The sequence below is a fragment of the Thermobia domestica genome, chromosome 8 (assembly GCF_964235325.1).
Source record: "Thermobia domestica chromosome 8, izTheDome1.hap1.1, whole genome shotgun sequence".
Lineage (NCBI taxonomy): Eukaryota > Metazoa > Arthropoda > Insecta > Zygentoma > Lepismatidae > Thermobia > Thermobia domestica.
The window spans coordinates 2,644,162-2,670,600 of record NC_137461.1 but is presented as its reverse complement, the minus strand read 5'-3'; the positions used below and the strand labels follow the sequence as shown (position 1 = coordinate 2,670,600).

Sequence of the window (26,439 nt, the reverse complement as noted above, 5' to 3'; positions counted from 1 at the left end):
TATAGCCCTGCACTATTAGGCGAGATGGTATATTTTTATGAAGTTCCCTATGTATAATACGGACGCCACTGTCAATCCCAGTAGGGAATGGGGCAGCCCAAAATTGCTTTTCTACGAGTCGCACTTTTCCATAAGTACTAAAGTGCTCTTCTAGTAATTGGAAAGGCCCTTCAAGGGGAAAATAAAAAACAAGCACCATTTCAACTGGATCTTCAGCCGGCAAAATCCTCACAATGCTCGAATTTCCATCAGCGCGGGTTAACACAACAGACTCAGGAACTGTCGATGCAAACTGTTGATACTCCTTTAAGTTCCTGAAGTTAATATAAATGCTGTAAGACTCTTCATGTAACTGAAGGGCACAATTATATCGAAAAGGCGAGGAAATGTCTCATTTAACCACTAGTAGACCTGGCTCGAATTTGGACGAGAACTGCGATATCTCTTATCAAACATAAATATGTATTATTGCAGATCATTTTTATATGACATGGTACGTTGAAATAATAAATCACTAATTCACACTAAACTCACAAGGATAGGCACCAAACAGGCCAAGCAATATATTCCACAGGAAACTACCAACCGCACAACACTGCAGGTGTGGGAAGAAAGTAAACAACACTACCAGCACACGCTGCAATATGCTTCGCTCGAACGCTTGAGCGGAACTGAACCACTCATCTAATGCGTTACTTCTTCCAGCTCACCTATATAAAGAGCCTTTTCTCTTCGTTCAAAACAGTAGCTTGCTAATAAATTGAAGGCAAAACACAGGAATATGTAATTGAGTCGGAGGGCATTATATCACTGTATTCACTAAATTATTATCAACGTTACAGATTATTTAAAAACAAAATACAAAACTCCTTTATTTTGAATCAAATACGGCGCGTGTATTATACTCGTAAACAAACTAAAGACAAATCAATTGCTGAGTAATAGTCGTGGTTAAGTGGTCAAGGTTCTCGACCACTAATCTGAAGGTAGTCGAATAGAATCAGATCCACGAATGACCAGTACATTTTTTTAAATGTAGAATTCCTGGTGGCGATTCATAGGCGATGACACACGTTTAATATTCTTCTGATATTTAAATACTCGAATGTTTCAATACTTTAACTATCAAATCTTCAGGAATAATAATAGTAGTAATAATAAAAATGAACTAATAATAATAACCATTATCTCATAGAAGATTAAAAGTTAGGAGCTTATTATCGCTCAGGGCATAACATTATAGGAAAGGGGGCAAGAGTACGCAAATTTTAATTAAACATATATAGTTTGGTAACAAATAGTTACAACGGAAAACTTTTACATGGAACACAAAACTTGAACTCTCCTTTACGAAATGTGAACTCAACTTTTATATACCTCTGCCCTTGGAGGAACTATAATTCGTAAAATGAAAACATTCAAATTCGTATTCTTGTCCCTATATGTAGGGCAAGAGTACGCACCCAAAAGAGCATTAACAATTATCACAGATGAAGGTGCCTACTTCTTTAAATGATGTGCATTGTTCATGCCACCATTCATGGCATCTTGCGCACTTGATCCAGTCTTCTATTGGTGGATCACTGTAGATGATATTGCATAATGGACACTCGTACACTACTTCCTCACTGACCTGAGGAGTTGTAGCTTTCTTGGTGCAAGATGGTGTTTGCCTTTGCTCTTTGGATGGCACCGTTTCGGAACTATGTTCTGCTTGAAAGGAGAGGATGTCAGAATCTCTGATTGACATCGAGAAGATAAGATTTTTTGGTTGAGTCGGAGGAGGACTGACAACCACCAAAGGAGTGCATGATGTGCACGGTCCACATGGGCCCCTGCTTACCTCCAGTGAAGATCCAGCTTTACTGGTTGGAGGTTTGGTAACCGATGAACGAGCAGCCGGCAGAGAAGTGTTTGATGTGGACAATCTGCATGAGCTCCTGCTTGCTTCTAGTGAGAATCCAGCGTTACTGGTTGAAGATTAGGTAACAGATGAATGAGAACGAGCAACCGGCGGAAGAGTATTTGAAATGGACAGTCCGCATGAACTCTTGCTTGTTTCTAGTGAGGATCTAGTGTTACTGGTTGAAGATTTGGTAACAGATGAATGAGAACGAGCAACCGGCAGAAGAGTATTTGAAGTGGACAGTTCGCATGAGCTCTTGCTTGCTTCTAGTGAGGATCTAGCGTTACTGGTTGAAGATTTGGTAACAGATGAATGAGAACGAGCAACCGGCAGAAGAGTATTTGAAGTGGACAGTCCGCATGAGCTCTTGCTTGCTTCTAGTGAGAATCCAGCGTTACTGGTTGAAGATTAGGTAACAGATGAATGAGAACGAGCAACCGGCGGAAGAGTATTTGAAATGGACAGTCCGCATGAACTCTTGCTTGTTTCTAGTGAGGATCTAGTGTTACTGGTTGAAGATTTGGTAACAGATGAATGAGAACGAGCAACCGGCAGAAGAGTATTTGAAGTGGACAGTCCGCATGAGCTCTTGCTTGCTTCTAGTGAGAATCCAGCGTTACTGGTTGAAGATTAGGTAACAGATGAATGAGAACGAGCAACCGGCAGAAGAGTATTTGAAGTGGACAGTCCGCATGAACTCTTGCTTGTTTCTAGTGAGGATCTAGTGTTACTGGTTGAAGATTTGGTAACAGATGAATGAGAACGAGCAACCGGCAGAAGAGTATTTGAAGTGGACAGTCCGCATGAGCTCTTGCTTGCTTCTAGTGAGAATCCAGCGTTACTGGTTGAAGATTAGGTAACAGATGAATGAGAACGAGCAACCGGCAGAAGAGTATTTGAAGTGGACAGTCCGCATGAGCTCTTGCTTGCTTCTAGTGAGGATCTAGCGTTACTGTTTAAAGGTTTGGTAACAGGTTGGGGAGGACGAGGAACTGGCAAAGGAGTGTTTGATCTGGATGCACCGCATGGGTCCCTTTTTACTTCCAGTGAATCATCCGATGAACGATTTTGGGCTCTATTCAGGTCTGATGCTTGATTTGTTGCTTCAGGAATGCTTTCGTCTTCAGACCTGGCTTCTACATTTAAGTGTACCACATTCACAATAGAAGGAAGAAAATCTTCTTCAGTGAACACATCTGGATTCAGTAGGAAAACTCCAGATTCTTGAAGGCTGGATACTAATGGTTGCAGCTTTGTAGTAAACCTCAGTAAACAAACTGGCAACTTTAAATTAAGCGGGATGGATGATTCCTCATCCATTTATTACACACTGTTGAATACCAGGATTTCGGCAGGTCAAAAAAGGAGCAATCTAATGGTTTCAAATTATGGCTGGGATTTGGTGGTAAACTCAACATCACTATCCCATTTTGCCTGCAGAAATCAATCCCTTCGATTGAAATGTGAGAGTTCTGATTGTCAACAAGTAACAATACCTTTTTTGTAACCGAATTTGATCACACATGTTGGTGTAAATAATATAACCGTTCTACGAAAAGTTGTGAGGTGATGAACCAGAATTAGATATTCCCACAGAACCCGGCGGCGAGCCATCGAATAATTCTTATTTCATGTTTTGTGGGAAATATATGGGGAATAAAGGCACCAGATGCACTCACCAGGAAACAGCTGTTAACTCCAAAATCACCAGATACAGTTTTATTCACAACTGATTTTTAGTCGACTTTTGGAACTTTATGAGGAACCGTATTTATGCCAGTTTCGTACATGTAGATATCCCGTGGAGGAGAGCCGTTTTGTCTTACAAGATCTTTATGACAATTAAAGCATTCAACTTGGGGCTTGTAAAACCACGAGCTCTCCCCAGACCAGTCTTTGAAGGCTGTCGCAAAGCAATTGTTAAATGTCTACGACGGAAAGATTCTGTCCAATTTCTTCCTGCCATTCGATTCACATGGCTAAAGGATATGGGACAACTAGTTACGTTCAGCAAAATTGTATGCCATTCTTCTTAGATCTTTTAAAGTTAAGTCATAGAAGAATAGATCCAGTAATGTGATATATTCCACTAATTCGTTCTTCATTTCTTCGGTAAATAGGCCTACTGGCTTTATTGTGCCTAAAGACGTTGCAGATTCTCATTTAAAAAAAGAAAAAATCCTTAATTCTTCTTATATCAGTAATGGGAATGCATAGGATACAAAAAATCAGATAATATTTAGACCCTTTATAAAAATATATTTCCAAATTCAGCTTATTCCATCAGTTACAAAATGCTTGTCACCTACGAGAGTAACTTGAAAACTTCTCGACCTATCCTTGATGAAGCTACATATTGTCATGTGTTAGGTTGGGTTAGCTTCATATATCTTTATAGGATCCCACACCAATCATTGGACTGATACCGCCTTATTCAGAGTCGTTTTAACGTATGATTACAAAAGGACTGACTACTACAGGAAACATACGGTAGTCGAACTTTTTAGTACGGCACTAATCACGCGTCAGAACGACTATGCATAAGACCCATTGAAATTTATTACTGAAGACTACTGACATTTAAGGTAAAAGAGGACAAAGCGTAGTATTTCTGAAACCTGAATAAAATAAGCAAGCGTAACGTTATTCAATAACTGCAGATTTAACTATCTCACACGTTTATCTGTTTCGAAAACTCAAACACCACCTTAGATACTGTTATGTAAGGAGTGGTATTTAGAATAAAAATTTATCCCTCGTACATAAGAAAATATCAGGATTCTTCGGAATTCTTAACGTTAGAGACTACATATGGGAACCAGTATTCGTAGAGTTTGCCGTCACTCTCTATTACAACGGAATCTACATTCTTTCTTGATTGTTAGATCTAAATCAAATTGGATTATTTTTCATAGAACAGAAGGGGCAAGAATACGCACGCGTACCCTTGCCCCGTAGGTATCTGCGTACCCTTGCCCCCTCACTACACAATTGACTTTCCCGTGATGTTGTACTGTTGGAAGAAAGGCAGTTTACTCCATTCTGTCAAACAATGGATATGTTAGAAACTAACGCTTTATAGTACTTTGAAATCGTTATAAAATTGTATAAGTTATTCATTAACTACTTATATCCCAATATTATATCAAACAATTAGAAAAACATAAATAATTACCTAGATAGCTTGTAGTTTGCCGCAGCACACTCAAACTTGTTTAGGTTCTAGACGCCACTAACTTCAAACTTCACGTGACGCATTATTGCCATACGCGAATATATTCACCTGTTTTTAGGAAATTGTATCCTTGTCCCCCACGTACTCTTGCCCCCTCTACTCTACAACCAGAAATGTAACATGTGGCAAGAATAGTTCGGTTTTGTTTAGTATTGCTCACGAGAAGAGGAATTTCTAATCTCGTTTCTGAAACAAAATAAACAAAACTGAGACGAGAGTTAACATTTTACATTCGAGGCGAGACAAGGCTAACTCAAATAACCGTCCCGCTTTGTAGATGGAAATCAAGACGAGACAAAGAGTATCGTAAACAATTCTCGTTTTATCTCGATTCTCGAAATAGTGTACAGTATGTCCATTCTTTAAGCAAAAATTGCTTTGTAGACTGAATCTTATACGCTATTTTGACACTTTGTATTTCGGAGCTCATTGAATTGATTATGGTCTGTGTAGGTATTTTTGTAGCAAAGCGTTAGAATTATTTCTGCATATCTTAAAAGTTAGTTTATTATATGCCTTATTATTCAGTTATATTAAGTTATTTTTATTAGTTATTTTCCTCAAAACGTACAGTAGAATACTTTCTACATGAAATTTCAGTGGAACGCTTTGGTTTAAAATTTTGGTAGTTGTAGAGGTATGTCCTGGATGTCCAGATACCATCCCGAAATGTCGAGTCGAGAGACTTCAAATTTAAATTAAAAAACAAAAATAGACATATAGTGCCTTAGACCACTCTCTTTTCTGATCCACCGATAGTATCTCCGTAACATGTCTTTGTTATACTTAGTAATACTGGTTTTAAGCTATTTCCAGTAACTTTGAATGACAGGGACACAAACACAGATACATCGAGGACATATACAATTTCAAAGGATCTCCCACAGGGAATTGAACACGGGACTGTGAGCACTGAATTATCTGAGGCAGTGATGGCGTGGGTCAATGAAAACTTGACCCACCACCCACCATGATGCACCATGACTCTCTACGAACCGTGACCCACTCTGACCCACCACCCACCATGACGCACTCGGAGCCATCACTCACCATGACCCAGTCGGACCCACCACCCATTATGACCCACTCGAACCCACTACCCACTGACCGGCTCCGACCCACTACATACCAAAACCCATCGTTATCAACTCTGACACATGATACACTGCCTCATCTCTACTGACTAAAGAGTTTATACTTGTAATAATAAAACCAGGTTGTGAAATTCTAACCAATCGGAGTTTGAATTTTTACGGTCACTCGCTCAAGCACCGGTCTGTTAGAATAACGGTGGATCTGATCTTTACGATATAAAATGGTAAAGTGTTTGTTATGGGTCAAATTTCGATGAATTTCAATTAAGTTATCATGGTATAATTATTTTCTTGTTGAATTATCGATAGTTTTCAGTGAAAAAACGCATGTAATTCGGAAGTCCCAAACAGTGTTGTAAATAGGAAAAACACCGTTCGTATTTTTTCAGAAATGTACGTTTTTTAGAAAAAACTTTGCCTCTCGTTTTTTTCCTAAATTTCGTTTTTTTTAAATAGTCATTTGTAATGCATCTTACGTCTATTTAAGTATGCAATATTTATATGTAGGTGTAATCACCGTAAAATGCAACATAAATTAAACGCTAGATACTGATACGCTACAAATATTTTACAATTTACATGAATACCATACCTATTAACAATTCGGGTTTCATCGGTTTTCATCAATATCAACTAAGAAATAAAAGTAGAAATGAAATTTTGTTTTTTCGTGAAAGCAGGCCTTTAATACGTACGAAAATAATGTTACGAACAGTATAAAATTTGAATAATTTGTCTAAAGGTAAAAACTAATACTATTTTGCCTAATAGTATTTTTCTAAATATCATATATAAATAATTTGTCGACTAGATATATATGATATGCAGAGCTGGCTCTACTATATATGTAACACGTGCATTTGCATGGAGCGACAAGTTTGGAGGGTCCGGCGAAATCTGTCATAAGTATATTATTTAAATTAAATATTTCTTGTTGGAAACAGACTTCATGATGATGGTAGTTACATTTACTAAGCTGACCTATTTGAATACTACATTCATAAGTTATGTTTAGGTTGCATTAGTTTAAGATCACATGGACAATGCTAAAGCAAATGGTCGAATAAATCCGAGGAACAATTGCTTGATTTTTGTCAAATGCAAGAATTCAGTTCTCGAATAGTAGCGAATATCTGTTCTATTTAGTTAGTTTTCACAGTTTTGATATGACAACTAGTCTTGTTTTTGTCAGAAACAAGTTCCTTATCATTGAAGATAGAAACAAGTTTTTTTAAAAATGTTAACAGATGTAGAAGAAAAATCAAGAAATAGAGATAAAAGAGCTAGTTGCACTAGAATTTCAAACTGATACATTCATATTGAAGCTCGATAGTGAATTCTATTAAAAGGATTACCATCTTTCCTCTGCAGGTATGTTTGCTTTATCTTTCACTAACATAATAGATTAATATTTAAAGAAAAAACAGACACAACGGGATTGCATTTTTAGTAAGTATTTAAGCCTTTTGAGTGCGACTGCACTTACCCTCCCCATCGTTGTTCATGCTGGAGTAGCACACTTAAAATCGTGACTTTTAAGATTTGTTCCTTTTGGAGAAAGGGGGAGGCGGCAAATTATGCAATTGCACGGGGGCGACAAATTGCCTAGGGACGGCCCTGATCATATGTATATACAAGATATCAATATACGATAACACAATTTGAACTAATGCAGGGTGTTTCAAAATGAATATTAGGGTTTTGAAACTTTGTAGTATCTATTACAATTAACTTATAATTATAAATCTTATATCAAATGAAAAAGCAACTCAAACAGTTTTGTATGCACGCACGTATATGCATTGTTTCTTGTGTCTACCGTTAGAAACAGCAAGTAGCAAAGATGGAGACTAGAGAGCAGAAAGCTTTTTGTGTTTTAATAAAGACTGAATCTGTACAGTGCAACCGTCCGTGTGAAGAATATTAAGGAGACGCTTGCAACTACGTCCTTATCGTTTGCAGTTGCTAAAGGTCTAAAGCCTACAGACTACGGTTTACGTGCCAATTTCGCAAGTGAAATATTGCTGCATAAGAATTAAGATTTTCTGGATCGTGTTGTCTTCAGTGATAAATCGACATTTCACCTAAGAGCTAATGTGAACACTCAAAATGTTTGCAACTGGCCGTCAGCAAATCCTCAGGAGATGGTACAGTTGAAACGAGACTCCCCTAAATTGAATGTGTTTTGTGCCATTAGGGCCTTTCTCGCCTATCGACTAGATGTGTGCCGTGTGTCTAGGGATGCACGCGAGACGAGACGAGGCGAGAAATGGTAAAGTCTCGTCTCGTCTCGCAGCCTCAAATGTTGGTCTCGTCTCGCGTCTCATCTCGTCTCGCAAATGTGAGATCTCGTCTCGCGTCTCGCATAAAATTTTTAGTCTCATCTCGCGTCTGACGCGAGACTTTCTCGCATGGTCTCGCAGTCTCGCATATATTCTGGGTCAAAATTTTGCGAATGTGTTATTTTATGGCTGTTAATGAATGATGATGTGATATTCTGTCCGAAGGCAGGTATTTGACCTAAGGCCGCGCCTCCATTGCATCCGAATGCGACTGCGAACGCGAATGCGAATGCGAACTGCGAATTCATGTGCCTCTACTACATCCGAAGTTTTGTGAATGCGAATCAAGTTGCAATATCTCTTTCAAACCTTCAATGTGAAATATTTTTGCTTGAAAATTCATATCTTAAAGTTTTCAGAGCAATAATAATAATAATAATAATAATAATAATAATAATAATAATAATAATAATAATAATAATAATAATAATAATAATAATAATAATAATAATATCTATTAATTTCCTTTGTGTGCAAAATAGAGTGAATGTCGTTCCTCTTATTATGCTTCTGTGGTAACCGCTATTTTCACATTAAAATAAATTAACTAAATAAAATTAGAGATTGCAAAATCAACCAACTTTCTAAGAAAATTTTCTCCATGAGTAAAAAATTCGTTTTTGAGATTTCAAACATATTAGTCAATAATGACATGTATTCGTAAAATCATTATTTGAGGAACAAAGAGGAAATATATTGAATAAAAAGTTGCGGTTCGTCTATTAATTAAATCTTAATATTTTAAAGAGAAACCAAAGAAAATTATACATATACTCCACTCCAAGTTCTTTACTTACATCTGCCCATAATTTGTTCACGACGTGTCGTTTGTGGTAATTTGGATGAGCTTGGATCCACAATGGAACTTTATCGAAAACACAATTTATTAAAACATCAACATCTATTTCCATTTTTATTTTTATTTTTGTCTCCGCACCTCGCAACGTCGTCTACTTTCACTCGAAACAAACTTTCTTCTCTCACATAGCGCTCATTTTCTCTGCAGACGACTCTCCATTCGCACGAGTTCGGACGAACAATCCCAGCATGTTGGGATCATTCGCATTCGCATCTTTTCGTCCGTTTTCGCAATTCGCAGGTCGGAACTATAGGCACTCCAGTTTATTTACACGTGCTGGGAAATTCGCATTCGCAATCGCATTCGGAAGCAATGGAGACGCGGCCTAAAAGTCCCTTGGCAAGGTGAATCCATGGTGGTTTGCCATTGCTTTCCATGGGATGAATGTTCATAACTTCCTAAGGAGACAGAACCTAGAGTTCAACATGGTATCCGAACTTGTGTCCCCTCCGCTCAAATTAAAAGAAAAGTTGTGCTGGAATTTGACTGCTAGACCATTAATTTTGGTCAAATTAATAGCATAATTTACAGCAAAACCAGCATAAATTGTTGCTGGATCCAACATTGTTTTCCAGCTTAGAGGTCTCCAGCAATATTTGGCTCTTCTAAAATATCGCCGGCACTATCAACATTTACACGTTTTGGTCGTTTCCTTGAAGGGTGATTTTCCATTATAAAGATGTTTTTATACCACCAAAAGCGCTTGTAGACAACAAAAGAACTCCTCACAACAGAATACGACCCAATTCTTTCAGTTCATTCGCGCTTGTAGCAATGTTGCATTATCGCATTTTATCAACTTTCGCTTTCAACTTATATAGTGTTGCCAGATCTAGAAAATAAAATTACTGACAGATATAGGGCCATTCCTACCATCTCCCACCAAACCTATAGGGTCATCCTACCAAACCAGTGTTTGAATTAAACTTCCGAACTAGAGGGGGATGTTTTTGACAAATATATAGAAAGAAAATAAGCACCCCGGACAAAAAATTAGTCACCCCCTTGGTACTTACGTTACCGTGTAGCGCCGTCCCTGGCCTGGATAACCGCCTGGATGCGTTCGGGAAGAGAGTTCACAAGGGTTTGCAAGGCCGTCACATCCAGTTGAACCCACTCACAGAGAATAAGATCACACTATTCTACCAAACGTTGGGCATGCTGATGTCGACGTTTCGCCCGTTGCTCCAAGTGGTCCCACAGATGCTCAATAGGGTTGAGGTTAGGAGATTTTGCGGGCCATTCGAGGTGTGCTAGGGTACCTGAGTGTTCCTCAAGCCAGTTACATATGGGTTCAGGTCTGTGAACCCTGCTGTTGTCGTCTTGAAAATTGGGGGTGTCTATAGCAAAGTCATCGCGAAGAAAGTGTCTGAAGGGCAACACCTGCTCGTCCTTGATGTTCAAATAAACGTGCTGGTTCATGTTCGTGGACACCTCAATAAGCAGGCCCACCCCATAGTACGGAAAACACCCCCAGAACATAACAGACCCACCACTTGCCTGCATTTGACCTTCCACACACTGCGGGTGAAATGCTTCATATGGCCGTCGTCGGACACGACGCCGGGCGTCATTCGAATACAGACAAAATCGTGATTCGTCAGACCATATGACACGGCGCCAGTCTGCTACTGTCCATGTTTGACGATTATTGGCCTACTGCAGACGAGCAACTTTATGTGCATGTGTGAACAGTGGCCTTTTGCGAGGTACCCGACTCCATATGTTCATTGCATGCAGTTCCCGTCGCAATGTTCTCTGCTGACAGGTTGGACTGGGCCTGCACTCACGGACTGCAGTAATTCCTGACGGGTTTGGAAGCGATTTCGATTCACAAGCCTGGCAACCCGTCTTCGGCCCCGATCTGTGAGAATCTTTTTCCGACTACAGTTCTGGCGTCGTGTTTCATGGCCACGTGTATTACACCACTGATTGTAGACACGTTGAACAATCCGCCGCGAAACACCAACAAATCGGCCAACTTCCATCACTGTGTGGCCATGGGCACGGCCGAACACGGTTGCTCCTTTTTACCACTCCGTCACGTCCGCGCTCTTCTCCATCTTGCCCCACACACACCGCTTCGATCGGTTCTGTGTCACTCCACAGTAATGCCCTGTGATCGCCTCGAGGCTGTGTACGCACGTTTGGCCATGTGATTCGTCTAATACGCCATATGTACCTGTTTGCTGACGCAGCCTTGCTCTCGCGCGGGGGTGACTAATTTTTTGTCCGGGGTGCTTACTTACTCCATGTAAAAATATCATGTTATTTCTGCGAGCCTGGCCGGGAGCCTGGTCGTGAAACTTTGACGAGAGGGGATTTTCCCGCCATTCCCCAACATTAATCGCTAGTAGTAGTGTGAAAAAGACAGAAACAACAGAAATATCACATTTCGCAGCAATAGGGAGGCTTATTCGCTTTTCAGACCAAAACCAGAAGCTCATGTATTCGTGCGCGCCAGCGTGTATGTGTTTGTGTCGCAAAATTAAGTCCTAAATCGATGCTGTAATAAATTTGCAATTTACAAAACTTTTCTTTTTTTAATGATGTTTAGAAACTAAAGAAGGCTTTAATTCTGAAAATCAATCTTGAATAATAATAAATCTCATAAAATGTCTATTGCCCCTATCACTATTTTGTTCCTGGAGGCCTTAACGCTCAACTTAGAAAACTCAATAAATGTAAAATCACTAAATATACAATTAAATGTAATTCATAAATGTTGCGAGACTGCGAGAAGTCTCGCGAGACTTCTCGTGCGAGACTTAACCGAGTCTCGTCTAGCGTCTCGTCTCGCATGGTTTTGTCTCCTCTCGCGTCTCGCATAAAATTTTCAGTCTCGTCTCGGGTCTCGGCTCGCAAATGCGAGACGAAACGCGAGACGAGACGAGACGTCTCGCGTGCATCCCTACGTGTGACGAATCAATCTCACATCGAACACTTGTAGCAAAGACTGTTTGAGGTGCTCTTTTACTTGATGCATTGCTTATAGTACGGGTGTCACTTTTTTAATCCGCTCCTGTGTGGACACTAATTAAGATATCGATATATTATTTTTGCCAAATAAGGTTGGACCATTGTTTATCATATTAATTTCTTTTTCTTCTGGTGTCGAATTTCCTTCTCAAATACACCCCAGACAAAAATTTGAGAATTCTCGAATTTCGAATTTCCTTTACTTCTTTTTTACCTGTAGTTTTCTTCGTTGTAGAAAGACCTTCTTAGGACTTGGCAGGTAGATACCTAGCATGGATATCTAACTGTTGACATTAATTGTTGCCTGCGCGCAGTGTTGCCAATTAGGGAAATTAAAATTTCCCTAAATTTGGGCAAAAATTCGAAATTTTTGTTTATATATCCGTACCTATACGTCCGAGTGCAAGTCAACTTACGCCAATCGAACATTTGTCCTTACTTAACAAACGCAAGTATAGATCGTTACAATGGGGTAATTAGGGAGCGCACGAAAAATTCGTATTTAGGTTTTAACCCTTGATTTTTCTAGTTTTTCCCTACTTTTCTGTTTACCGTAATATATTTTTGCTAATTAAAAGCTTTGTTCTAAATATCGCCATAATACTTGTAGAATATATTAGTGGTGTACCAATGTTTAATTTAAGATAGTTTGCGTCTGTCTGGTAGCAGTGTTGCCAGCTACAGAGAATTGCAATTCCATATTTTAGGGGGGAAATTTGGGGGAAATATCGGTTTTGTCTCTATTATTTCCCTCTTGTTGGCTACATCGGAACAAACGTACCAGTATCTGTAAGTCTCGTCTTTGCCCTACACAACACACTATATAAAGTTTCAATAGGATAATTAGGGGAAGTACAGTTGAAGTTTACAGTAGACCTTGTTCTCTAATTGCAAAGATAACTGTGATTTTTTTAAAGGTAGAATGAAATATTTTTTATTGACATACTTACTTTATTAGATATCGTCACAATACTTGTAGGGTGTATTAGAGGGATACCAAAGCTTATTTTAAGATACTTTGTATGTGTCTGATGGCAGTGTTGCCAGCTACAGAAAATTTTAATTCCAGATTTTAGATGCAAATTTTGGAAAAAAATCCTTTTTCATTCTATTTCCCTTTTGTTGGCTACACTCGAACAGACATAGCAGTGTCTAAAAGCCTCGTCCTTAGCCTACACAGTGCACCATAAAAAGTTTCACTAGAATAATTAGGGAAAGTGCAGTTAAAGGGTAAGGGAAAAAAAGAAAGAATGTCACAAAACTTCATTTTCGAGTAAACTGCGATTTAATATTGAAAATCGCGTAAGAAGAATAGGGTTAGTTACATCTTTTGCCCCTTTTTACATGGACATTTTTACATCTACCTATGCATGGCGTATACAGTCAAATAGTACCAAGAGTCACCAACAGATAGGACAAAGCACCCGAAAAAGCACATACATGGACATTCATTGTTTTTTCCCCTTACCCTTCAGTTGAGGTTTATAATAAACCATGTTCTGTAAATGGTAAGAAAATGGTGAATTTCTGAGGTAGAATGAGATTTTTTTTTTAAATTTCATGCTTACTTTGTTAGACATCGCCATAATACTTGTAGAATATAATCTTGGAATACTAAGATTTATTTTCAGATAGTTTTCGTCTGTCCGATGGCAGTGTTTCCAGGCAAAACAATTAATTCCCGATTTTAGGTGAAAAATTCGGAAAATTTCCTTTTCCCCTTTATTATTACCCTCTTGCTGGCTACATTGAAACAAACGTACTATCTGAAAGCTTTCTCTTTGCCCTACAGAACGCATTATAAAAAGTTTCAATAGGATAATTAGAGAGCCATGGCATATCTGTTGATTTTTGCTTCTATGGCGTAAAAAGTGTCAACATTTCATGTGTATGCTGAGAGAGAATTTTTTCTTCCCCTCTTTGAATGAAAGCCAGCGACTTCAGGATTTCACTGTATCTTGTTAACACACCAATGATTTTTTTAGATTACTTGAACCCATATAGAAGCAGTGGTGCTAGATACAAAAAAAAAAGAAATGAAATTCGGTTAGGGAATTTTTTGTAAATTTTCACCCCTACATTTCCCTCAATAATTTCTCACCTGTTGGCAACACTGCAACGCAACCTACACCAAAAAATAGCCATATCCATTTTCTAAAAAACAAGGCCTTAACCATATAAATCGGATGAATGTTTTTTTAAAGGAAAAAGTCACTAACTGAAAATGTAGGAAAAGCCAAAAATGACCTGGGTCCGAAAGGAATAATCTCACAGTTTTGCTCGTATAGGTACAAAGAAACAAACGATTCGTAAGTTACAAGGGCTTGGACTCAAGTCCTGTTGATTATTTCAATAATCTGGAACATAAATCAGTAAATAATAGTTGCCAGAAAAAAACAGACATTTGAAAAGAACATGAAAAAGAATTATGTTTTTTTATTTTAAAAAAACTTCACATAAAAACAAGGTTTATTTTCAAAACTAGCCCCAAATCAAGGTAAGTAGACCAACGTACAGTCCAAACTTAACATTTCCGTGTAATTAAGCGTGCATTACAAATTTTATGTCTATTTTACTCACAACTTTATTGCTTGATTGCCCTGTGCACTAAGCGCTCCATATAATAAACATAAGCTTCAGCAATTAATATAGTAGAAAGCGCATGGTTTCTGTTTCTCAATTTGTTTGTGAATTTGTTTCTCAACTAATATCGATCATTTTCGATTATTTTTACAAACCAACCCACTACCAATTTTGCATATATAGGAAGTGCCGCCACCCTCATAAAGAAGAATTTTTAAAAATGCTATGAGACGTTGTGTTCAATTTCAATAGAGAGTTAATATACTGAATTTCAGCTCCGTAAGTTTAACGGCTTGTGAGATATCGCAAAAATTCGAATCCCCACTACCCCTTTAAGATATTATTATAATAAAAGTGATATAATAACATCCCAGTTTGGATTAAGGCCAAGCTATATACCAAAAGTCATTTCATTTGACTTTGCAATTTGACCCTGATGATCAGGCACACATAGTTACATCCACTTTTTATATAATAATTTTATTCATTCATTTATTTATTTATTTTACCTGTTTTGACTTACAATATGGAGAGTATCTCCTATAAGTTCTACAGTTGCCATATATATATAAATGCAAATTGTAATTACAACTTATTACACCATTTGTAGTACAAAATTATAAACAAACATCACATGTTAAGTTTGTTACATCATTACATCATATTCATACATCGTTATCATTTGCAAATTCCTGAACTGAATAATATGTTTTAGGAAGTAACAGAGTACGAATTTTGTTTTGGGTATTAAAATTTACCTCTTTATAATATGATAGTAACATATTATAAAGTCTCGTACAATTTAAATAAACATTTTTTTGGTATTTGGAGTAATTTTGTTGTACTATGTAAATGTCGTTTAATTGCCGCGTATTGTATGCATGAATATCTCTTGTTTGTATAAACATCTGTTTGTCTTGTTTCACGAAGTGTATATATTTATATATGTATAGGCTTGGAAGGGTTAAAATTTTTTGTGATCTAAATATTTGTTTACAAGATGTTCTTTCATTTAGTCTGAGTATTATTCGTAGTATTTTCTTTTGTATTCGAAATGTTTCCTGACTGGATGCGGCTGAATCCCCCCCCCCCAAAAAATAATAATTCCAAAACTGAGAAGTAATTGAACTTTTACATAGTATATCGATAATAAACTATTTCGTGAAACTGTATCACGTAACCTAAAGAACGCAAAACATAAAGTAGTCATTTTTTTTATTTAATGTCTTAACATGGGTTTGCCAAGACAAATCATCATCGATGTAAACACCAAGTAATTTTGTTGCATTAGAATACTCAACTTGTTTTTCATTAATGTTTAGCGAAGGGAAGGATGGATTATTTCCTGGAAAACGAAAGTTTATTGCGACTGTATAGTATAGTGGTTCAAAATGTATTGTTTCCAGTAGTTAGCTCCTCTAAAAACTTACAGGCTGTGTGTCTTGGAAGCCAAATAGTAGTATAAGTCCTATTGTTTTTATTGCAATTACAAATATCAAGTCCAAAAATGCTTGAAGTTCTTTTTTCACTTAGAGTTACTCATCTCAGGTAAGTAAACAGAAACAAATGAAAAAGGAAGGGTAATGGAGGCCTTGAAAGTAAAACGTAAACAAATTCACCAGTGTTCAGAAGCATATTTTTAAGGGTACTCGACGATAGCAATAGGAGCTAAATACGCGGTTGTAATTAGTTGAATTTATCCTTCTCTCGCCACCTACCATAAATATAGCACAAATGAACCATATGCTGCTGTCTGTCTTCGTGCCCGAGACAGCTAGCACAACTGGTTAGTAATTATAGTTACTTTTGTCGTGGGTTCAAACCCGGCTCAGAGAAACTTTTTTAATTCTTATATTTTATTTTTTATTGTTTCCATAACACTTTTTCAATTAAATGTCATAAATAATACTCAAAAAAGTTATTTACTTACGTTACGCGTCCAGTTTTCCTACACGACTCCATAGTATAGGTAGTAGTAGTAGTAACAACTGGTCAGAAGCCCCGCAGGGCTCGTTTTGTTCCAGCTTGAGTGCCCTGATATTAATTTAACCTCAGTTGCATCTTCAATTTCCTTCTTTAATTCCAATAAAGTGACAATTTTCTTCTATTACTATAACGCACAATACATATACATTGTCCAGAAGGTTTGGACAATCGCAAACTGCAACCAATCAGAAACGAGTATTTAGTTTCTATAGCTAGGGTCGAGGGTGAAAAAAATATACTGTTCAGAAGATACTGTCTATAATGCAGTAAGTAGAGTAAGTCAGTATATCAGAGTCAGTCGGTGGGTCGCAGTGGGTCATGGAGAGTCGCAGTTGGTCATGGTGGGCAGTGGGTCGCAGTGGGTCACATGCTGTTGACCCTCGACCTACTGCTCCATTCAAAAAAAACTCGACCAACTGACCCACCGACCCACTCCAACTCTTATCTGAGGGTGGGGTACTTTGTTCGTTCCTAAGGGAAGTAAGCGTGAAGTGGACATCATGCTCGTGGGTTTTCTCAGGACAGTCTAATTTCTTCCCATTTTCTCATTCCACTAATTTGCCCCTCATAATAAATTTCCTTTAATCATGGTCTCCCTTAGCCTAACAGGCATAATCGTGGGACATTAAACGCAAAATCGTGGGACATTAAACGCAAAGATCACGAAATATCAAAAGTGCTAATAATAGTATGTCAGAAGTGCCTAAAAGAAATGATGAGTTTCAACGAAACTTTGGGTAGCGACAATACGCAAAAAATGAGCATATACGTGTTTTTTTAATTTTCTGTGGAAAAACGGTTTTAGTGGACAAAAGCCCCACCCAAAATTTTGAAATTTAACGCCCGAAAATCAAAAAACGTGGACCGAAGCGAACGAAATTGTACACATCTAGACCTGAAGTGAGGGAATATGTGTTTCATATTTTCCTGGGAAAAAAGGTCTGGTGGGTTCCGGAAAGCCTTTGATCATGAAATATCAAAATTGCTAATAGCAGTATGTCAGAAGTGCCTAAAGGTCATGAAGAGTTGCAACGAAACTTTGTGTAGGGAAAATACATAAAAAGAAAACGAATATTTTTCTCATTTTCTACGGAAAACTGTTTTTGAGTGCAAAATCCCGTACCCCAAATTGTGAAAGTTAACGCCCTAAAGGCAAGAAGTAATGTGAATGTGAACGTAATTTTGCACAGATATTGTATATGTCAAATGAGGCAATTTTCATTGGGTTCTTCCTCCCAAATAATCCATCCATACTTTTAATTGACTTGCATGTAGTACTACTGTTAATAGTTTCAAAACTCAGCGCAAAACTTTGAGTTAGTTAAAAAAAAATAACCTAACATATATACCGCATACTCTATCTGTATATTATTTGATACGCGGATATGTATAGTTATTTGAACTAAGTAAACTTGTTTATATAATCCTCATTTCAGTTAATTATAAGAGTAACTAGGTCCCCCGACTGTTATCCTCTGATATCCGTATATTTTTTCAAGTGGCTGTGTATAGTTTTACGAGTGTATCATACAAACAAGAAGTACTGTGAGTACAAGTATCCAAAGACTCCCTTTTGTCATTTCGTCAGCCAGCGTTTCGCTCCACTTCTGCACGAAAACACTCTTTACGATTTGTGCTTTTAACAGTTGGGGGCAACTTCACGCTGCTGTGCTAGCTACTACCAGGCGTAATTAATCTTGAAGCAGGCGTTAGTTGGGTTGCTATCTCACGGATTTTGTACCTCAAGAATTTCTGTTGACGGCTGTACACTGTGTGGCTGGAGCATAGCGCCGGCTGTTAAAAGTAAGGAATCATGTGTATACATACAGAGTTCAGAATGGAATCCTAACCCTCGCAACACCTTCAATGCTCTCCCTCCGTAAATCAAATCCAGAAGCCCTGTGTACTCTGTGTTTCCGTTGATGAGTATTTTGTCCGTAATGTCGTTTTGATACACACACAGAATTATCTCAAAAGTGTTTCAAAAATTTTCATTTTTATAGAAAGTGTTTTTAGTGGCCTTCGTAAAGTAACCATGCCTGTTACAGGTTGGTTGCTCGGTTGTAATGATATACTAATAAATATCTAACAAAATTAGAATTTATAGTTCTATTTTACGATATATCGCCATTAAATTTTACTGTTGAAATTGGTGTGTCCATGTGAAAAACAAATGTACAATGTAATAATTTCCAGCAGCGCTGTATTCTGCACAATGTACGAAAAATATATTAATCCCGAGAAGATGGTTATACGTATAAACTATCTATAAAGTCCATTACTGTTAATGTTTATTAGTATTTCACAATATTTTGTGCTGCACGAAGTACAAGTACTTTATCATATCACGAAATTAGCGGAAATTAAACCGTGCAAGTCAAGTTTAGGCACACCACTAGAACAATTATTTTACTAATTTCCTCATTGTTCTCCAAAAATTTAAAAAAAAATGCGCTGGACATGACAATGCCTCAATTAGCATAAATTCAAGGGGAACACCGAGAGGAATAGTTGAAAATTTACGATTTCGTCACGATTTACGTAAATGTCATAACATCAATAGTGCAGAAAAACAAATCGACATGTGCTAGGTGACCACTAAAAGGGGCGAACGTGAATAACCGAATATAATAGAGATTAGCTACGTAGATATTTTCGGTCTTCTTTTTAAATTTAAATTTGAATTCTCTGCACTATAGTATTTAATTATGACCGAAATCAGTGTTTCATCGTTAATAAAATATTGGAATAGTAAACGTTTGCAATTCGCTACATACCCGAGTGTTTCTTGGTTCTTACTTAAAAGAGGTGTCTTAGGGTAGTGGCTTGAGCGTTCGTTTCGTAAGTTAGGGGTCCGTGGTTCCATTCCGTCCGAGGAAATTCAGAAAAATTTTATAATTTACAATGTTGATATTTCTGATGGATAATAACATAAAAAATAGTCAATTTCTCTCGTTCTTACAAGTTAGAGTTAAAACGACTTCCTTCACAGGGGAAAACTAACAACATGACGTCACAGTCTACAATCTCGATTCCTACTGTCTGAAAACTTCGCGTGTTTCGCAAACAATTCATGAATACAAAAGGATCATCCTTAAGACCTAGTATTAGTCATAAATTTGTCTAAAACGTCATTGTGGAATTCGTGAGGAATCATAGTTCTTCCACTTTTACTACAAATAATAATACTTTCGTTCGCCATTTTCAACACGTTCCATATATTCGTTCAACCGAAATTGGTAAATAGGAACTATCATTTTTTATATATTTGTATGTATATTTTTGTTAAAATATCAATATAACGCATACATAATACAATGTCTTTTACCCAAAGAAAGGGCGTTACTATGTCGTAATGCAGACAAATTCTACTTAGTTTCTGTTAAGGCATCCGAAAGTTCGATTTTCATATTGACAAGTAGGTGACACCTTCTTTTCCCCTCCTCTTTTCCTTCCAAAGTATCTCTTATAAGGCAATTCATCCTTATACAGGATCCAAAACATTCTTATTTTTCTTAACTTCAGTATGTTTATTTGCGTTAGAATAGGACGTAATATTAAGGTCCATAATATTCAGTAATAATAATAATAATAATAATAATAATAATAATAATAATAATAATAATAATAATAATAATAATAATAATAATGGTATTAAAAGTTTTAAAGTTGCCCTAAAATTCGGCAAAACTTACTTAAACGTAGGGATTTCGGGGAAGAGGTTCCATACCTTCAAGAGACACCTCTGCAACTACCCAAATTTAAATGAAAGCTTTCCACTAAAGTTTCATGTAGAAAGTATTCTACTGTACGTTTCAAGGAAAATAGCTGTAATAACTGTAATAAAAATAACTGAATACTAATGAACAGTAAGGCATATAATAAACTAACTTGTAGAATATGCAGATGTAATTATAAAAGCTCTGCTACAAAAATATATGCATAGACCATAATTGAGTGAGCTCTGAAATACAAAGTAACAAAATAACGTATAAGATACAGTCTACAGAGCAATTGTTACTTAAAGAGTGACATACACTATTTCGAGAATCGAGACAAGACGAGAAATGTTTACGATACTTTTCGTCTCGTCTAGATTCTCATCTCCAAAGCGAAACGATAATTTCAGTTAGCCTTGTCCCGTCTCGAATGTAAAATGTTAATTATCATGTTATTTTGTTTGTTTTAGAAACGAGATGAGAAATTCCTCTTCTCATGGGCAACATTAAACGAAACCGTAACATTTTTTGCCAAATGTCACGTTTCTGCTTGTAATGGTATGATGTGAGCGATAATAAGTTTCTAATTTTTAATCTTCTACGAGATAATAATAATTATTACTATTATTATTCCTGAAGATTTGATAGTCCAAGTATTGAAACATCCAAGTATTCAAATATCAATTATAATAAAACATATGTCATCACCGATCAATCTCCATCAAAATTCCTAAAGCAAAAAAAAAAAAAAAAAAAAAAAAAATGCCAGGCGTGGATTCGATCCAAGAAACTCCAAACTACTGCCTTGACCACTGAACCACGATCAATGCGCTGTAAATTATTTTTATTTAGTCTTCTTACGTTAGGTTTCTTTGCCTCCGCTTGCAAAATTGTAGGTTATTTTTATTCGTTTAAAAAATCTATTGTATTCTTTTATGATTATATAAGTTAATAATCTTCGGCAAAGTTTATATTAATAATATGAATTGTTTTTAAACCTTTGGTTCACAAGTTTGTTTCTTCTCCACACGAAATTACAGATATGACAGATTTAATTCTCATACTCTGCATTTGTTTTAAAGAAGTCGCCATTACCTGGTCAAGGACTTATGTCCGCCACGATACATACACACAAAAGTAAAATACATTCCACAAGATACCGATGCAAGTGCATGGAAATACAACGCCGAACGCCAAGTTTTAAAACATTGTTGCACAATATACCGTGCCATAATTACCCATAAATCTGTCGATGGTTTCGAAATTTTACATATTGTTTCACAAGGAAGTGATATTTCACCAACAGCAAGGTAATGTCCACCTAGTAGAGGTTGGTGCGTGTTTTTAGCACGAATGATAGTTTTCGCTTATACGCACCATCTCGCGCCTGCTCCCAACCAATGCACCCACATGCTCCCGTCTGGCGGCACACCAAAGCCTGCCTTCAAGCGGAATGGGTGAACCTTTCTATTTCAAATATGCCCTCGGAAAATGTTTGAAACATACTTCAGCCCCAGCCCCCCGGCCCTCTTATGGAGGAAACCTTCCCAAAGTGAGTGACATCGGCTGTATTGCGAATTTGTCATCCAGTCGTTTGGTTTCGGAGAGTGAAGGTAGTACGATACTCAGAATGGCTAGCAAGACAGTGCATTGGGAAGCCCGTGAAATAATTCAGTGTGGCAACCCTGTCATCATCCAACTATCAAAAGATCCCAGTCACAGCAACTTATCCCTCCTCTTTCGTGGGAGATACGGGAAAATACATCTTCAGCAGCGCCAGCAGGGGCACGCTTGAAATAGAAAAACTCTAATGATCATGTAGCACATGTTGATACGCGTTTATGAATGAATAATTGTTTATGGCATGCCAGCTTTCATCATATTATCAATCTGTATGCAATTATTTGTGCATGCTCCAAGAAAATAGCGCTCTAGAACAGGGCGCAAAATTTCAGGTCGCCATTGGCGACTAGAAATTTAAAGCTGGCGACCACTGTTCAGTAGAAATGGTATCTGCCTAACCTCACAGGGCTGCACAGTTTCTGTTTGGCACGAAAATAATTGTCACTGAGTGAGAGAAATCACGGAACGTGAAGTCTTCATAACGGGCGCAGAAAGTCAACTCTTCACAACGTTGTAATTCACCCCTCCTTTCCCACTCTCAATCGAAAACTTCATTACGAGATTTCCAAATTTGCTTCCAATTATCACTTATTGTGCAGTTTTCCGTGTGAGTACTGCTTCATGTGAAAAAGGTTTCAGCAGTCTCAACAAAGTTGAGACTGCCTACAGGAGTTCACTGAAGACTGACACACTGGATGATTTGCTGACAATTCTCATCAATGACCCTTCACTTTAGGACTTTGATCCGAAAACTGCAATGGACAACTCGTACTTCAGTGCAGAGAGAGAGCGTTACAGAAATGTGAAGTCTTAAGGTAAGATATTGTTTAAGATGTATATGAATTGTCGAATTCAAAATTGATTATCCTAAATCTAATTGTCTGGTTTTGAAATTTTATGCCCTGATGTGAAAGACGGTAATTTTGGCACCAGTAGTTTTGACACGGTAATTTTGCCACCGGTAATTTTGGCACCAAGAAACAAAGCAAGCGGAAATTTTGGCAGCATTTATAACTGAAGTACAGAAAATACTCTGAATTTAATAGATATTTAAATTTACATGTTATTAACTAGAACTGCTCCAGCGCGACGAATCAAACCAGTGACGAATGTGCAGTCAGCGACAAAATTTCTTTCTTTTCTGTAAAATTTATTTTGCTTATAACTTTGGAATTGATAGACTGATTGCAGCGGATCTATGAGCATTTGCAGAAAAGACTTCAAAATTTGTGCTTGCCCTACAATGCTGGAACAAAGAGCATGCAAGAATTTTTGCATGCTGTTTCATTTAATGTTGTGCACAACAAAAGTTTAAGATGTAAAGAAAAGGTGCAATGTTTTACAATTGGGATTATTGTGAACCATATATTATTGCAAATCATGTGTTATTGAAATTCATTTATTGATTTGTTAATTTTTCTTGCGTAAGTGTGTATTTAAGTTTTCTTAGTTAAGAGTTCAATAATTTCCATTTTGACTTGCTTTGAATACCTAATAAAGCTACCAATATTACCTTTTACTGGTGTTTGTACATTCGTCGCTGGTTTCATTATTCGTGCTGATACAGCTCTAGTCATTAACATGTGAACGTAAATATCTATTATATCTAGAGTATTTTCTATTTTTTTCTCTGTACTTCAATTTCAATGGTTCCAACCAGCTGTTACTGTTTGCACTTGAAAGTAAAATACATACCCAGTGCAGTGAACATAGTACAGTCTTCAGCAACTCAAAGAAGATACAGTTTTCCATTAACTACAGAAAACTTCTCAAATCAGTCCATCAATTCCAAAGTTATAGGCAAATAAATTTTACAGAAGAGAAAGAAATTTTGTCGCTGACTGTACATTCGTCACTGGTTTGATTCGTAGCGCTGGAACAGTCCTAGTTAATAACATGTGAATTTAAATATCTATTACATTCAGAGTATTTTCTCACATTTTCTGTACTTCAGTTATAAATGGTGCCAAAATTTCCGTTTGCTTCGTTTCTTGGTGCCAAAATTACCGTGTCAAAACTACTGGTGCCAAAATTTCCGGTGCCAAAATTACCGCGCTCCCCCTGATGTATGGGGGCTCATAATTTTTATAACATATACACTGGCGACAATCATTTTTGGATTGGCGAGTACGTCTGACTGAAATTTTGAGCCCTGCTTTAGAATACATTAGGATATCTAATGAAGAATGAAATTGTATAAATTGACGATATCAAAAGAGTATTTAGGGGGTGGCTATCGGGCTCAAGCATCCCCAAATAATTCCATTATTTGTTCGCATTATACGTATAACACAAATGCTTCTTACTGGTTCTCAAATCCCCCCACCCGAAACAAGATCCTAAATACGCCACTGGACGATATCTCGCAAATCTCCACGGTGCACTCATAGGACCTAAACAGAACAATGCTCTTATAGGGATATAATGGCATTTATTCCGAAATTGGGTGTCCGCTTTCGCCACGTTTTTTCGCTGTTATCTCCTTTCCACATTTTCTGCAATTTGTTATTAGGTTCATTAATCCGTGCTCTCCACAAACTTTTAAAAGTTCTTGCTCGTTATCAACGTACTGCTTCACAAATGTTAAAACTGTTAGTTCATTGCCCTTGTACATTCGCCATTTTGATAACATAAATGCTCGTTACTTTCCCACAATGCAACTGTTCGATTACCTTGCGCCAATAAGTTCCCTTCGCTCGCCGTATAGTCCCATGTTTATAACCGCTTATATATAACAAATAAACATATTTTTCGAGACCCTTATATATTATCAAGCACACAAACGATCAAATTGTCCATATCTTTCCTGTAAATTTTACAAATTTTGCTGCAAACGGAGCCCAACTTTGGAACTTAACCCGGGATAATTTTGAAACTGGGGCCAAAATCAGGTAAAATCACCATGTTTACAGGAGAAAGGAGTTGATTTACGTAAGTGTAATTACTAGGTACTAACATAACATAACATAACCTAGCCTAAACCATCAAAAACACAGAAAATATAAGAAGAAAAGGCCTATGTTTAGCAGAAGGGGTCCAGCTGTTTTCTCTAAAAAATGATACAATTTTGGTAATTTCTGTTCACATTCGGTTAGTTTAGGGTAGGGTTGGTTAGTTTAAGTTAGGTTAGGCTAGTTTAGGTTACGTTAGGTTAGTTTAGGTTGTGTTATATTAGTGTAGGGATCCCGCATAATTTTCCAAAAAATGATAGAATTTCGCTTATTTCTACTAATATTACGTTAGTTTAGGTTAGTTCAGGTTAGCTTACGTAAGTTTATGTTAGGTTAGGTTAGATTTGGTTACGTTATGTTACGTCTAAGTACTTACATCATTCATTTCTCCTGTAAGTTTTGTGTTTTTTACGAGCTTCTGGACCCCTTGTACTAAACATACTCCGAAGAAAATACGAATTTTAAACAAACAATTCTACCCACTCCAAATCCAAATATCCTAACCTAACCTAAACTAACCTATCTAAATCATCGAAAAAATACAGAAATTATAGCAAGAAAGCACGAAATTTAAGCAAAACGTTATGCCCCCAGTTCCTAAAGTACGCCGCTCTCATGAAATAAGAAAAATGGATACTTACTAGAACTAGTTGGAGGTAGGTTATCCTTGTCTTTTCTGTTAGCCATGGACAGTTTATCTGGTGCATTCAGTACTAATATACTGCATAATGTATATTCTTGTATAAGTTTCAGTTCACTTCTTTTGAACTTGATATTCTTTATTTTACGGTCACTTGTCTTTAAAACTTAACAAGAAATTGTTAAAGCATTAAATTCATAATAAAATATTTGAATTTCACGAAAGCAGTTGTGCATTTTAATGTATTTTCGTTACTTTCTTCTAATGTTTCAGTATGTAGTACTAATTATAAAGGTAATCTTCACCCACTAGAAACAATTGCAATTTCGATATTATACTTTCGGTTAAAGTTTCATTTGCTTAATATTAAGTTATTTTTGATTTTTCAGGATCAAAACTTTTGTTTACTTGATGCAGGACAACTTTAGACACACCACTCGAAATAAAATTGTTTAAAATTATAATTCTTTCACCAATTTCCGTCATATTGTCCTCCAAAAGATTTACGAAAGATCCAATATT

At 37.0% G+C, this 26,439-nt stretch overlaps 1 protein-coding gene across 4 annotated transcripts in view; it reads right to left on the bottom strand.

Annotated features, from left to right (window-relative positions):
- The window catches only part of LOC145692645 (solute carrier family 35 member G1-like), a 99,666-nt gene extending 73,227 nt beyond the window's left edge, over positions 1-26,439 (bottom strand). For all 4 annotated transcript variants that reach the window (XM_081767998.1, XM_081767997.1, XM_081767995.1 and 1 more), the window contains exon 1: positions 25,919-26,439. In XM_081767998.1, the coding sequence (XP_081624124.1) occupies positions 25,919-25,964 (46 nt within the window). In that variant the 5' untranslated portion in view covers positions 25,965-26,439. The remainder of the gene's footprint in view (positions 1-25,918) is intronic.